This window comes from Lampris incognitus, chromosome 9 (genome assembly GCF_029633865.1).
Source record: "Lampris incognitus isolate fLamInc1 chromosome 9, fLamInc1.hap2, whole genome shotgun sequence".
Taxonomy (NCBI): Eukaryota; Metazoa; Chordata; class Actinopteri; order Lampriformes; family Lampridae; genus Lampris; species Lampris incognitus.
Genome location: NC_079219.1, coordinates 59311588 through 59326407, shown reverse-complemented (window position 1 = coordinate 59326407; position 14820 = coordinate 59311588). Strand labels below are relative to the sequence as shown.

Below are 14820 nucleotides of genomic sequence, written 5' to 3'. Positions count from 1 at the left end.
ACAGTCCAAAGACATGTAGGTCAGGTGAGTCGGCCGTACTAAATTGCTCCTAAGTGTGTGTGTGTGTGTGTGTGTGTGTGTGTGTGTGTGTGTGTGTGTGTGTGTGTGTGTGTGTGTGTGTGTGTGTGTGTGTGTGTGTGTGTGTGTGTGTGTGTGTGTGTGTGTGTGTGTGTGTGTGTGTGTGTGTTTTGGCCCTGTGATGGCCTGGTGGCCTGTCCAGGGTGTCTCCCTGCCTGCAGCCCAATGACTGCTGGGATAGGCTCCAGCATCCTGCAACCCCAATCGGGATAAGCGGCTTGGATAATGGATGGATGGAGTAGGAAACATCAAGTGCAGGTAGAAGGAAGGCACAAAAGCAGACATCGATGGTAATAATGATAATAGTGTTTAAGACCATTGTCAGGGCCCCATACCTGTGCCACCAAAATGCCAATGACCACCGCCAGCTGGTGCAACGTTCCAAAGGCGCCTCGCAGGGCGGTGGGCGAGATCTCTCCCACATACATGGGCGTCAGTCCCGTAACCAGACCACAGTACAGACCGATGGCCAACCGGCCGAAGATTATCATCTCAAAGGAGCGACTCAGGTTGGACAGTCCCATCAGGGCCCCACCCAACAAGGCAAGAACATTGGACATGAGCATGGACCTACGCCTGATGGGATTTGGAGAGAGAGAGGGAAAGGGAGGATTTTCATTAAAAGGGGGGAAGTGAGAGTGAAATTATAAAGGGGCAACATCTGAAAAAGAGTGAGACACGAACATTCCACAGCTTTCTGTCTTCAGCCTGATCATTTCCCCTCCATGGACAAAGATGACTTTAATTGAGAGTGAACTTCAGAAGACTTGCTCTAGCAGAATGTGTCGTGCTGACGTTCTCACCTGCCAAATTTGTTGACTATGGCTCCCACAGAGAGGGATCCTACCATGCCACCCACACTGAAGACGGCCACAGCAAAGCTCCACACCATTGTGTTGGTTCCTGTGCTGAAGGGCTCTCCGTACCGCTCCGTAGACACATTCCGTAAGAAGTCGCGCAGTTCCTGTTCAGTCAGCAGAGAGAGATTGGCGGGGTTAGCGGAGACAGTACAGAGGTTACCTGCTATGGTTAAGGACCCCGGCAGCAGGGAAATTCAAATGTTGTAGATAAGATCATGCCTGCAATGATTTGATTGATACAGCTCTAAGAAATGTTGGCTCCAGTTTTACTTAAGGGTAGCTATACACATCTTACCACCCTGCCCACACCCCAATCCTAACCCTTGCCACCCCACCCACACCCTAACCCTAACCCCTGATCCTAACCCTAACCCCTAACCCTTGCCACCCCACCCACACCCTAACCCGACCCTAAATAAAGCTAAATATCACCCACTTGGGAGTGATGACAGTAATATCATACAGTTAATCACCACTCATTGATGCTAGCAAACATTTGCTTAATGTTCCCATTTCAGTTAGGCTTTAGGGAATGTCACTGTATATTCAAATCAGACATGCACATTTCCATACAAGGAATGATAAGGTCGTTACTATCTCCCCTGGTTTGCATGAGTGTTTGTAATAGAACCACAAGGGGGCAGTGCAGCTTCTTGTATTGCCACACTGCTACCACAAACCCATAGGGAAAAATTAGTTTGCTGTACACTAAAATCACTAACCAAGTTAAGCCATATGGATACATGCAAAGTCACAGGTAAATGACAGCAATGTAAAAGTGATGAATACATTATAAAAAAAAGAAGATCCCATAGTAAACATCTCGAAGTCCTCATCTAGTAAACACTGGAACAATGATGTCAAAACTAAAGTGGATGTGGAGTATAAAATAAATTGTGCCCACTCCTTCAATGTGTGTCCTCTCTGTGGTAGACACACAACACCAAACATCCATTCCAGGAATTAGTTTGGTTCGGCAGTCAGCAAGCATGACCAAAACACCGGAAGTATTGTTTATTTGTGTGACTTGGTTAGGAGGGTAATGCCCCATGACTTATATCTTGTTCTGCTCTTGTAAAAAGTGAACAGCAAATTCATGACAGAACAGACTCATTATTCTCTTAATTTCTTCATTTCCCTTCCAGAAGGATCATTAGGATTCAGATTTCTGTAATCTAGTTATGTGTTTCACTGGAGCACCAACCAAGGCAGTTCTGCTTTAATGAATGCACACTTTGCATGACAGAAAAAGGAGTACATTTGCGTACACACACACACACACACACACGCCTCATCCGCATTGACTACAATCACTCCCTAGCCCTTAACCCGAACCTTAACCATCATAACTACATGCCTAACCTTAACCCTTACCCTGACCTCAGCCTAATCCTGATGCTAACCTTAACGCCATGACACACCAGGCTGACAGTCGGCCGTCAGCCAGTGTCGGGCCGTCGGTGAGCGTCTGGGGCCCTAGTTTTGCAGTGTGTCCTGCACCGTTGGCAGTAGTCGGCAGCTTTTCAGCATGTTGAATCGGCGGTGGAGCCCATCGGTGAGAGAGAGCATGCTGATTGGCTGTTCAGCTTAGCAAACTAGTGCATGAGAAGAGAAACGGAAGTTATGAAATCAAGCAAAGGACGAAGTCAAGAGGCCACACACAGAAGGCTCCTCTCATTTTTCTTCTTCATCTCACCTGAACATTTCAAGAATTTTTTCCTCTCATGCAGGCGCAGAACGTACATGCTAGTTGGCTGCTAGATGTAGTCTTTGCGGTGTACTCCTACTACTACTACTACTACTACTACTTTCTTCTGCTCCCGTTAGGGGGCGCCACAGCGGATCATCTGTTTCCATCTCTTCCTGTCCTCTGCATCTTCCTCTGTCACACCAGCCACCTGCATGTCCTCCCTCACCGCATCCATAAACCTCCTCTTTGGCCTTCCTCGTCTCCTCTTCCCTGGCAGCTCCATATTCAGCATCCTTCTCCCAGTATACCCAGCATCTCTCCTCCACACATGTCCAAACCATCTCAGTCTTGCCTTGCAGTCTTTGTGGTGTGTTCAAGTGCTACTTTTTGGTCCAAACACGGGCCCCGTGAGGCGATGCAGCATTCGGCCTTTGTCGCCGCTAGTTCTCTGATGTCAGTTCGGTGTGTCTGGGCCCTTAGCCCTAAACCCAAGTCCTCACGTTGCAAAGATGTCTGAATTCAAATTAGCCCTCACAAAGAGAGAAGTACCAGAAAACACACACACACACACACACACACACACACACACACACACACACACACACACACACACACACCTTCTCAGGGGCATTGATGACACCAGTGTTGTAGCCAAACTGCAGAGAGCCAATAACCGCTGTGCACACGCAGTAGACGAGGTAGCAGGTTACTTTCTTCTTCGGCTGTAGAGAGAGACGAGAGATGCGGACATGTGAAAACATGAAGCAGAGGACACGTTAACTGAAGAAGAAAAAAACGAGGTTAGATATGCATTCATATACAGATGGCTGTAGCTGGCGTACAATAATTGCCTCAGTGTGAATGGCGGACGGGGGCCGGGTCCCGGGTTCACAAAGCTCTTGTTGTTAACAGTGACACTGGTGATTACAAACAATGGCCCTTTTTTATGTCCCTCCTCTGTTTGTGTGTGTGTGTGTGTGTGTGTGTGTGTGTGTGTGTGTGTGTGTGTGTGTGTGTGTGTGTGTGTGAAGTGAAGTGAGAGGTGTTGCAACACTGACTTGCATTTTGCAATTGTGGGTTATTTCTCAGCTAAGCAGCTAAAGAGAGAACTAACACTCCATCCTCTTATAAATGGTTCTTTCTTGCCGGCTTTGGAATTAAAGTGGACGTAGCCCCTAATAACCAGCTAATACGTCTGACATTAATCTCTCCCCACAGCAGGGCCCCCTGCAGAGGGAAATGTGCAAAATGTCAACATGTTTGTTCACAGTCTCGGCCTTGGTTTTCTCCGTGCCGGCTTTAAAAGCTCCCTAATTAGACGGCGGGATAACTGGCAAACTGGGAAACCAGCCGTACTGGGAGGCTCCGAGTACCGATGTTGATAGCAGCTGGTCTATACAGGTACCAGGGGAGGAAAAGTACCAAAGTTTCACTGTATAATAACTGCACAACTGAAGCATTAGTTAAGTATTAGTAACTACTGAATTCATCATTTGTAAGGCATTTGTAAGGTATTTGTAGAGCATTTGTAAAGCATTCGTAGAGCATTCGTAGAGCATTCGTAGAGCATTCGTAAAGTATTTGTAAAGCATTCGTAAAGTATTTGCAAAGCTTTCGTAAAGTATTTGTAAAGCATTTGTAAAGTATTTGTAAAGCATTCGTAAAGTATTTGTAGAGCATTCGTAGAGCATTCGTAAAGCATTTGTAAAGCAAGACATGCACCAATGGTTAATGAGTGTGTTAGTAGTTGTTTTATAAATACTTATTAATACTGCAATTCGTGATTAATTCATGCACACATGTACATGTAAATAATGTGTTAACCATGTACTTACACTTTCTAAAGGATCTTATGATCCTTCAGACTTTGGTGAGTCTCAAGGTGCTGCTGGCCTTTCAGTCTCATGTGTAAATGCTTTGTAAGGCACAGATACTCCTCACTTTACATGGGCTCACACAAAATACTTACCTAACAACTAGTAACTACCTGACTTAATCATGAACTGCAGTATTAATAAAGTATTTATGAACATCTATTAACACACTAACCACTGGTGAATGTCTTGCTTTACAAATGATGAATTCAGTAGTTAATAATAATACTTAACTAATGCTTCATTTGTGTAGTTATTATACAGTGTTACTGAAAGTACCACAAGGATGTCACATCTTGTTTGCAATTACCACAGTGTTCCGTCTCATCAGAAATCACAACCAGAGTTTCGTGATCGAGCTGCGATGGGAAATCTGTGTGTGCGTCGTCCGTGTTCACGCAGCTGTGTGAGACATCCAGTCTGCTCCTGTTATGATCCGGTCCCCAGCTATGCAACAACACCGAAAACATCATGCTGCCAGTGCAGAGCTACCGATAAATGAATACACTGTGTTACCCAATTTGCATTCATGAGGGAATCAGTAACAAACAATTCTGGTGAGCAGGATTGTTTGTCTTACTGCCTGCCTCCCTGTCTCGCCTGCTTGTCCAACGAGGAGTCTGCATCATCACAGTCATATCAGTGTATCTGCACAGATATATATGTGTGTGTGTGTGTGTGTGTGTGTGTGTGTGTGTGTGTGTGTGTGTGTGTGTGTACATCAGAACATTGTCAGCAGAACACATTGAGCCACATGTTCTGAACAGGTCCCGACTTGCAGACACAGATAGACATGGTGTATGGAGGAATACCACATTCTGAACAGGAGGCAATTCAACAGGAAATCTCTGTGTCCTGAACTGAACCATTAGCACGGGAAGGAGGCGGGGCTAGGTTTGGGGGGGCTGCAGCCCCCCCCCAGTAGTGGCAGGTGGCTATGTATCATCTTAGACCCAACAGTATGCCTAACTTTTCCTGATGTACAAACGCAATAAATAAATAAAACAGCTTTATTGTGAGCAGTGGGCGGGGCTGCGTGGAATGTACATGTTTAATTATGAAGTGATTAAACACTCCGTTCCAGCTCTGCTGCACACGCGCCGTACAAACAGAGCAATGACGTCATACTGGAGCGACCGGGGGAGGCGGTCGCTCTGCCTGTCGGCGGTTCTGTGCTGGGGGAGCGCAGTGGCTGATGGGACTGTTGATGTTAGGTTTAAAGTTGTGTTGTAATGACGTGGTGTTCATGTTGTGGTTACTCTTGTGTTGTTGTTTCAGGGGTTCGACTCAGACTAAGTAGGTGACTGTTTACTGACTAACTGACTGTAGGACCGTGACTGGGACTGATGTCACCACTTGGGACATGGGGGGGGGGTTTCCGTTATGTTGTTGTTAGTTCTGGTCCGTTCTGACCGGTGTGAATAAAGAGCACTTCCGGGGTCGTGCGGCGTATGGGGGCACCGGAGTTGCGATTAAAGAGAGACCCCTGCCTCTCGACTCGTTCTTCCACGCCGGCTCGCCACAATACTTTTGGTTTTAGTTGGCAGCCCCCCTACTTAAAACACCTTCCTGCATGCCTGATCAATAATACGTTCAGACAGCTCCTTTTCCCCCTTTGTAGCGAATTCAGGGGGCAGCCAGGAACCGCCGCAGCCGGGACGCAAACCCGGGTCTCCCGCACCACAGGCGACTATGTTAACCTGTCGACTAAAGGGTCCGACCCGTTAGCGAAGGGCTAGCGAGTCTAGTAATCCGTGGTTGTACCCCACTCTTTCGGGAAGTGCGTCCCTGTACTTGGCCTCATGGTCTCACCATCCCACGTCTCACACCAATGTAGCGGATTCAGGGGGCAGCCGGGTACCGCCGCAGCTGGGACGCGAACCCGGGTCTCCCATACCACGGGCGACTGCGTTAACCAGTCGACTAAGAGTACTCATTCATGGTCATTACACCTTTTTGGGGGGGGGTTTCCCCCATTTTCCTAATTTTTCTCCCAAGTTGTACTTGGCCAATCACCCCACTCTTCTGAGCCGTCCCGGTCTCTGCTCCACCCCCTCTGCCGATCCGGGGAGGGCTCCAGACTACCACATGTCTCCTCCCATACACGTGGAGTCACCAGCCGCTTCTTTTCACCTGACAGTGAGGAGTTTCACCTTCTCCTTTCCCCCTGAACAGGCACCCCGACCGACCAGAGGGGGCGCTAGTGCAGCGACTACGACATATACCCACATCCGGCTTGCCGGCTAATTGTGTCTGTAGGGATGTCCGACCAAGCTGGGGGTAACACGGGGATTCGAACGGGCGATCCCCGTGTTGGTAGGCAACGGAATAGACCGCTATGCCACCCGGACGCTGTCGTTACACCTTTTTACTGGTGGTTCCAACACAACCAGCAGATTTGTCATCAAAATTTGGCATGTTTGGCCCAATGCCTATTAGGTGCCTGCAGTGTTATGACCCACTAACACTCTGACAGGAGGACTATCTCACCGAGTCAGCCTGCTCCAACCTCAGAAGGGGAAGTGCTAAATTGGTTGATCTAGCTGTGCCTGTCTGATAACAGAGCATGGCTCACAAAAAATAAAAGATAAAGATATTTGCAATCAAATGCATGGTGTTTTTATCAAAGGAACGCTATGACCTCCCCACAGGGCGAGGATGAAATGAAACCGAGCGCGGATGTTCCAGTTATGTACAACTGCATGGCAGATGAGGAAGAGCATGATGAAGACTGCGCTGTAGTCTCGAACACAGGAAATGGTGCACACACCCAGAGGCGATAGGAAACGGATAATGTGCAATGAAGCATGGGAAGTGTGCCCTCTGCAAAATATTGCAGGTTGAGATTGTACACCGATAAAAATAAAGGAGTGGAGGATTCCATGTAAAGAAGTGACGTTGCTCTTGAGGATCGTAGTCACATTATTAAGACGACAATTCTGCTTTGTTGAAATAACCGCAAACTTATCTTATCACCCCGCTGCGAGACGGAGACAAGAGTTCGTTCCTCTTCCATCGGTCTCACATTCCATCCCTACAGATTTATGCTACATACTACAGAGACACAAACTGTGTTGAGTGTTACACAACTCAACAGGTCCTAACAGTAACTAGGAGGGAGGGGATGGGAGAGAAACTTGCATGTGTGTGCATGTAAGTATATCTGTCTGAATGCCATGCAGCAGCAACGACTGCATCTGCAGGGACATGTTGGGTTGGGAAAGACTGGCGCTGTGAGAGCGCAGTGCTGAATCACCTCCTGAGGCTGTGCCGTTGCCACATGAGGGAGTGGCTGGGTGAAGAAGGAGCACTACGCTCAGCCGTCATCCGGTAATATCCTAATCCAATCTATTAAAAACAGTCAGCAATTTAACACAGCTACCCCTCTGTTATTGCAACATTGCTATTATAGAGGGCACTACTTTTTTTACACGATGTTAGAAACAGTGGATTTGTTGTGTTAGTGCGAATAAAACTGGGCTTGTAACACACATGTAAACGTGTCGGTCCCGCTGAAGTCGTACTAAATCTAGTTTCTGGAAGTGGGACTAACACACCTAGATGATGCGGTTGGGGATGGATTTACTCTGGCATGTGTACGCTTCAGTCAGCCCCGAACTGGCCTAGGCATTCTGCGCATGATCCACAGTTCCGGCGGCGGCCTTTCACCCGGAAGTGGAACAGCGTAGCATCAACAGTATCAACATGGCGAGCGCTGGAGCGAGAACCACGCATGTCTGGACAGACGAGGAGACAAACTTCCTGTTGTGTCGGCTTGCTGACTTGTTTGTGGCTTGTTTGGTATGTGACGCAGTAGGTCACCGGAAGAAGGTCCAATAGAGACCAGCTGAAAGGGGGCATACCACCACCTACTGTACCGGGGTCGGACATATTTCCGTCAATAAATCGATTCTCCCCCGGTTCTTGTATACTGGGACAACGACAGTAGTCCAATTACATGACCTCATCGAGCTGTAACCGTAGCTCCACTTTACTGTGCATGTAAACGTAAACGTAGTGAGTGATGTGAGTACCAGAAGCTGCTGCGCACCGGAGTCAGATTCTTCATACACACCTGGCCAATAAAGTTGACAAGGATTCTGATTCTGATTCCATTATAACCATTGCAGCCATCAATGAAAAACTGGTTCAAGGTTTAAAAGGTCTGTGTGTCAGCTCACAGCAGTAATATCGTTTCTTATTCAGCCATGTTAGCGCTAAAATCAACAGGTAAAAACATTTCCACCATTTTAGGGCTGTGTATTGGCGAGAATCTGGCGATACGATATGAATCACGGTACAGAATCTGCCGATACGTATCACAATACAGAATCTGCTGATACGTATCACAATACAGAATCTGCCGATACGGTACATATCACGATACAGACTCTGGCGATACAGGGTCTGGCAATGCGATGCATACCACGATGGAGAATCTGGTTATACGATGCATATCATGATAAGAATCTGGCGATACGATACGTATCACGATACATAATCTGGCAATACGATACGTATCACGATACAGGGTTGTGATCCAATATATCACGATACTGTAAGAAAGATGATATATTGAGATACTGTAAGAAAGGTGATATATTGTGGTTTCGTAGGCCAGTGTTCTTTTGGCTTATGCTACTTCCTGTCTCAGTTTACGTTGTTGGGTTGGAGTGGAAGAGTCAAATGGCTGAAGATAGATGACAACACTGTTATCTAGCAGTCGTGGGGTTACACACAACACAACATGTTTGTCACAAACCTTTACATGTAAACAGTTAAAAATCGATGTAGTGGTTTTGAGAATCGACACAGTATCAATCAATCAATCAAGTTGTATTTTATATAGCGCTTTTTCAGCTGCAACAGCCACTCAAAGCACTTTACATTTCTGGTCAAATCTGAATTTCAGACACCTGTTACAAGCCGTTTTCTGTACAATCGTTACCTATTTGGTATGCGTAAGGCCACCGAAATGTGATGTACGACGATTAACTTATTCACACGCGTATTACAAACAGATTTGACATGGGCCGTTTGAGACTACTGACATTAAGCAGAGCAGTGACCGACCTTAGTCGGTATGCAGATAATGGATTGTCGGCAGCAGTGGAATGGTCACCAGAAACTACGAAGTTGTTTTGCTGCACCTAACATGACCATTTCCTTTATTAATTACCACGCGGGAATGAATCAGAGCCTCTGAACAGCACACAGGCTTTGCACATCAACACGGCCGAATGGGTCTCCTTGGTAACTGTTCCAATAGATTTAATCATTTCAGCGCATGCCAGGCTAACCACATGCATAAAAATCGGATTGTGTATCACAAAAGATAATAAATATCGCGATACTCGAGTGTACCGACATTTTCTTACACCCCCTACATCTTACAGTATTGTTACGGTACAGATTATTGCAATGCTGATCCCACTTTCTCTCACTGGCCGATTTTCTCATTACACCGGCCCTGCGGGGATTTCAATATTTCCTCTATCACCAGATTTCAACACAACCCCTCCATCCCTTCTACGCCTGTCCCTCCCATTCTGCTTTACTCAATGTTCCCCTCTCTCTCTTTCTCTCTCTCTCTCTCTCCCCGTTTCTCTCTGTTGTATGCATGCTAACTCTACCATCACACTATCCTTACATTGACTTGTTAGCACGTCCACCAGGACTCTGCACACTGTCACGCCGTCATTTTCTCAGAGGTGTAGCATGAATTTGTGTTGTCACTATCTGTCCCCAGGTCCTAATTTTGAGCAAGCAGTCTTTGGCAATGCGTGTTCTTTGGCAAGCGCTGTAGTTTTACGAAAGCCGTAGTACAGCTCGTGCAACCTGTTTCCAAACGCAAACCACAGAATTGGTCACTTACGAGGTGGGGGGAGGAGGGGGGTGTTGACCTTGCGGACTGGGGCACAAAATACGGTCTTGATTTTGTCGTGTAGTCACCTGCTGTATTGTACTCTTACTGTAACCTTCTCGAACTGGATACCATCAACTGGAAAGCTGCCATAACCCACATCATATTAAAGATGTAAATGGCCGGCCCAAGTCTGGTGTCCTTTGTTCTGGATCTCTACCCACCATAAGCAGTCTTCCCACTTACTGGCAGTCCACAAGCATGCACATTACAGCAAGAGAATAGTAGACACGCAAGTTCAGACATGCCGTACGCCAGTCCCTTTGCACACATTCCCACTCTCCCTCCTCTAATATGGCCTGTAGTTTTAACCCTCCCTCCTCTAATATGGCCTACAGTTTTCACTCTCCCTCCTCTAATATGGCCTACAGTTTTCCCTCTCCCTCCTCTAATATGGCCTACAGTTTTCACACTCCCTCCTCTAATATGGCCTACAGTTTTCCCTCTCCCTCCTCTAATATGGCCTACAGTTTTCCCTCTCCCTCCTCTAATATGGCCTACAGTTTTCCCTCTCCCTCCTCTAATATGGCCTACAGTTTTCCCTCTCCCTCCTCTAATATGGCCTACAGTTTTCCCTCTCCCTCCTCTAATATGTCCTATGGTTTTCCCTCTCCCTCCTCCAATGTGTCCTACAGTTTTCACTCTCCCTCCTCCAATATGGCCTACAGTTTTCACTCTCCCTCCTCTAATATGTCCTACAGTTTTCCCTCTCCCTCCTCTAATATGGCCTACAGTTTTCACTCTCCTTCCTCTAATATGGCCTGTAGTTTTCCCTCTACCTTTCCCTCCTCTAATATGTCCTACAGTTTTCTCTCTCCCTCCTCTCATATGGCCTCCAGTTTTCCCTCTCCCTCCTCTAATATGGCCTACAGTTTTCCCTCTCCCTCCTCTAATATGGCCTACAGTTTTCCCTCTCCCTCCTCTAATGTGGCCTACAGTTTTCCCTCTCCCTCCTCTAATATGGCCTACAGTTTTCCCTCTCCCTCCTCTAATATGGCCTACAGTTTTCCCTCTCCCTCCTCTAATATGTCCTATGGTTTTCCCTCTCCCTCCTCCAATGTGTCCTACAGTTTTCACTCTCCCTCCTCCAATATGGCCTACAGTTTTCACTCTCCCTCCTCTAATATGTCCTACAGTTTTCCCTCTCCCTCCTCTAATATGGCCTACAGTTTTCACTCTCCTTCCTCTAATATGGCCTGTAGTTTTCCCTCTACCTTTCCCTCCTCTAATATGTCCTACAGTTTTCTCTCTCCCTCCTCTCATATGGCCTCCAGTTTTCCCTCTCCCTCCTCCAATGTGTCCTACAGTTTTCACTCTCCCTCCTCTAATATGGCCTACAGTTTTCACCCTCCCTCCTCTAATATGGCCTGTAGTTTTCACCCTCCCTCCTCTCATATGGCCTCCAGTTTTCCCTCTCCCTCCTCTAATATGTCCTACAGTTTTCACTCTCCCTCCTCTAATATGTCCTACAGTTTTCATCCTCCCTCCTCTAATATGTCCTACAGTTTTCACTCTCCCTCCTCTAATATGTCCTACAGTTTTCACTCTCCCTCCTCTAATATGGCCTGTAGTTTTCACCCTCCCTCCTCTAATATGGCCTACAGTTTTCATCCTCCCTCCTCTAATATGTCCTACAGTTTTCACTCTCCCTCCTCTAATATGTCCTACAGTTTTCACTCTCCCTCCTCTAATGTGTCCTACAGTTTTCACCCTCCCTTCTCTAATATGGCCTGTAGTTTTCACCCTCCCTCCTCTAATGTGTCCTACAGTTTTCACCCTCCCTCCTCTAATATGGCCTGTAGTTTTCACTCTCCCTCCTCTAATGTGTCCTACAGTTTTCACCCTCCCTCCTCTAATATGGCCTACAGTTTTCACTCTCCCTCCTCTAATATGTCCTACAGTTTTCACCCTCCCTCCTCTAATATGGCCTACAGTTTTCACCCTCCCTCCTCTAATATGGCCTACAGTTTTCACCCTCCCTCCTCTAATATGGCCTACAGTTTTCACCCTCCCTCCTCTAATATGGCCTACAGTTTTCACCCTCCGTCCTCTAATATGTCCTACAGTTTTCACCCTCCCTCCTCTAATGTGTCCTACAGTTTTCACTCTCCCTCCTCTAATATGGCCTACAGTTTTCACCCTCCCTCCTCTAATGTGTCCTACAGTTTTCACCCTCCCTCCTCTAATATGTCCTACAGTTTTCACTCTCCCTCCTCTAATATGGCCTGTAGTTTTCACCCTCCCTCCTCTAATATGGCCTACAGTTTTCATCCTCCCTCCTCTAATATGTCCTACAGTTTTCACTCTCCCTCCTCTAATATGTCCTACAGTTTTCACTCTCCCTCCTCTAATGTGTCCTACAGTTTTCACACTCCCTCCTCTAATGTGTCCTACAGTTTTCACTCTCCCTCCTCTAATGTGTCCTACAGTTTTCACCCTCCCTTCTCTAATATGGCCTGTAGTTTTCACCCTCCCTCCTCTAATGTGTCCTACAGTTTTCACCCTCCCTCCTCTAATATGGCCTGTAGTTTTCACCCTCCCTCCTCTAATATGTCCTTTCAGCTCTCCGGCCCAGAGAGCCTCTTTATGCCAGAAAGGAAAAGTACAGAGTTGCCAGTCTGTGACTCGTAAATACCAGGATCTTCCTCGTCAGGAGGCGCCGAGACAAAAATGCCCACCCCACCCCACCCCACACACACGCGCGCGTGCACACACACACACACACACACACACACACACACACACACATATGCAGACCTGCCACACTTCAACAGGAAAAGCTGGTGATTGTTTCAGAAATGCCCCTTGGTGCAGATGTGTTAGAGAGCCACATGAATAACAGGAATGTGTAGGCAGATCTGTACGTATGTACGTATGTATGTATGTACGTATGTATGTTGTATGTACGTATGTATGTATGTATGTATGCCAGCCCGAGTGCAAAGCTGGTGGTGCCTTCACTATCACAGTTATGACAAACCTTGAAAACAAGCCCTGTCTGTTTGTCTGTCAAAGGGAACATAAACAAAGCCGATGATGCCGTGTCTCCCCTAATCTACGATTACCTTATCATCTTCCATCCTCTCCATTTTCGCTGCTGTGCTGGATGACGACGATATCCACGAGAACACTTCTCCTCAGAGACACCTCAGAACCAGCACCAGTTTTTCATATACACACTCACCACACACAGACGAGAAGGTCGCAGGGGAAGCACCTGAAAGGAGACAAACACGTTTGAGACGCCGGTCATGCGCGACGCCGCAGGCCACCAGTAAACCGCTGTAACGGGCCCTCAGAACACCAGCCCTCAGTACACGTCCCCCTGTGTCGTTTCACCCTCGGGGAGGAGGAGGAGGAGCGGGGAGCTCACTGGCGCTACCCGTGAGCATGTGCTGGAGAGGAGGCTCCAGCAGCTGAAGCCCCCCCCCCCTCCCTCCCGCATCCAGACTACCGTAAACCCAAACACCAAAGCGGTCCAGTGTGAATAAAGCTGAATTCTGACCTGGGATAGCGAGCGTAGCTTGCCAAACTTCTGGTGAAGTTGGCTAAAGAGTGGGCATGGCGCAGAGGCGCTGCAGGTAGACCAGGTCTTCAAATACACTTTCCAGCTTTCCTACCGTAACTGGCGTGATGAACGAGACGTTTGTTTACCGTTACGCGGTGGTGCGTGTGGCATCCAGTCGGCGCGCCGCTGTGCACCGGGGGGGGGGGCAGTGAGCTGTTGTGCCGCCTCTCGCCCGCCCGCCCGTTTATATACAGCGCGGTTCACGTCCGCCGGCACGTCGCTCCACATCTCACGCCTGCCACTCATAGGTGGGCTGGATGCGGCGCCGTGCGTAAAAGCGCATGCGGACTTCCCCCCCAAACGAAGCCAGTCAAGCTCCCCACGAACCGCGGCTGCCGTAACGCCTGTGGCAGCGGCGCAGCGGCGTTTCCGCTGCACACGGAAGACGGGCGTGCGCCGCTGGTGAAAGGAGCGCCGCCGCCGCCGCCGCGCCGCGCCGCCCCGCCGCCGCCGCCGGCCCGCCGCGAACCCAAGGCCGGTCACGCAGGGATCATGAGACCGGCTCAGCGGGTGGCGGACAAGTAACGGAGCCCTCAGATTCACGATCAACTGGTTCTAATCTTCATAGCCCACCCAAATCCCCGTCTGGAATTTCAATACTTCTCTGCAAAAAAGCCCCCCCCCCGGCCGTTTCCAAATCCACTTATTGTACCGACCAAGTGGGTGCTTATCATCATCATCATCATCATCATTATTATTGTTGTTATTATTATTAATAGCATTAATATAGTATATGGTATATTAACAGTACTAGTATTGATAATAATGATATTATATTTATCATCATCATGAGTCTTCATCATCATCATCATTATTGTTATTGTCAC

General features: G+C 47.8%; 1 protein-coding gene across 2 annotated transcripts in view; it reads right to left on the bottom strand.

Moving 5' to 3' along the window:
* slc2a3b (solute carrier family 2 member 3b) overlaps window positions 1–14138 on the bottom strand; it is a 28166-nt gene extending 14028 nt beyond the window's left edge. The window contains exons 1-5 of one of the 2 annotated variants that reach the window (XM_056285639.1): window positions 14080–14138; window positions 13491–13642; window positions 3246–3350; window positions 882–1042; window positions 414–654 (exon numbers count right to left, since the gene is read on the bottom strand). In XM_056285639.1, coding sequence (XP_056141614.1) covers window positions 414–654; window positions 882–1042; window positions 3246–3350; window positions 13491–13514 — 531 coding nt within the window. In that variant the 5' untranslated portion in view covers window positions 13515–13642; window positions 14080–14138. Of the gene's footprint in view, window positions 1–413; window positions 655–881; window positions 1043–3245; window positions 3351–13490; window positions 13643–13930 lie in introns of both variants that reach the window. The other variant, XM_056285638.1, reaches the window with a different exon arrangement.
* Window positions 14139–14820: the final 682 nt, after the last annotated feature.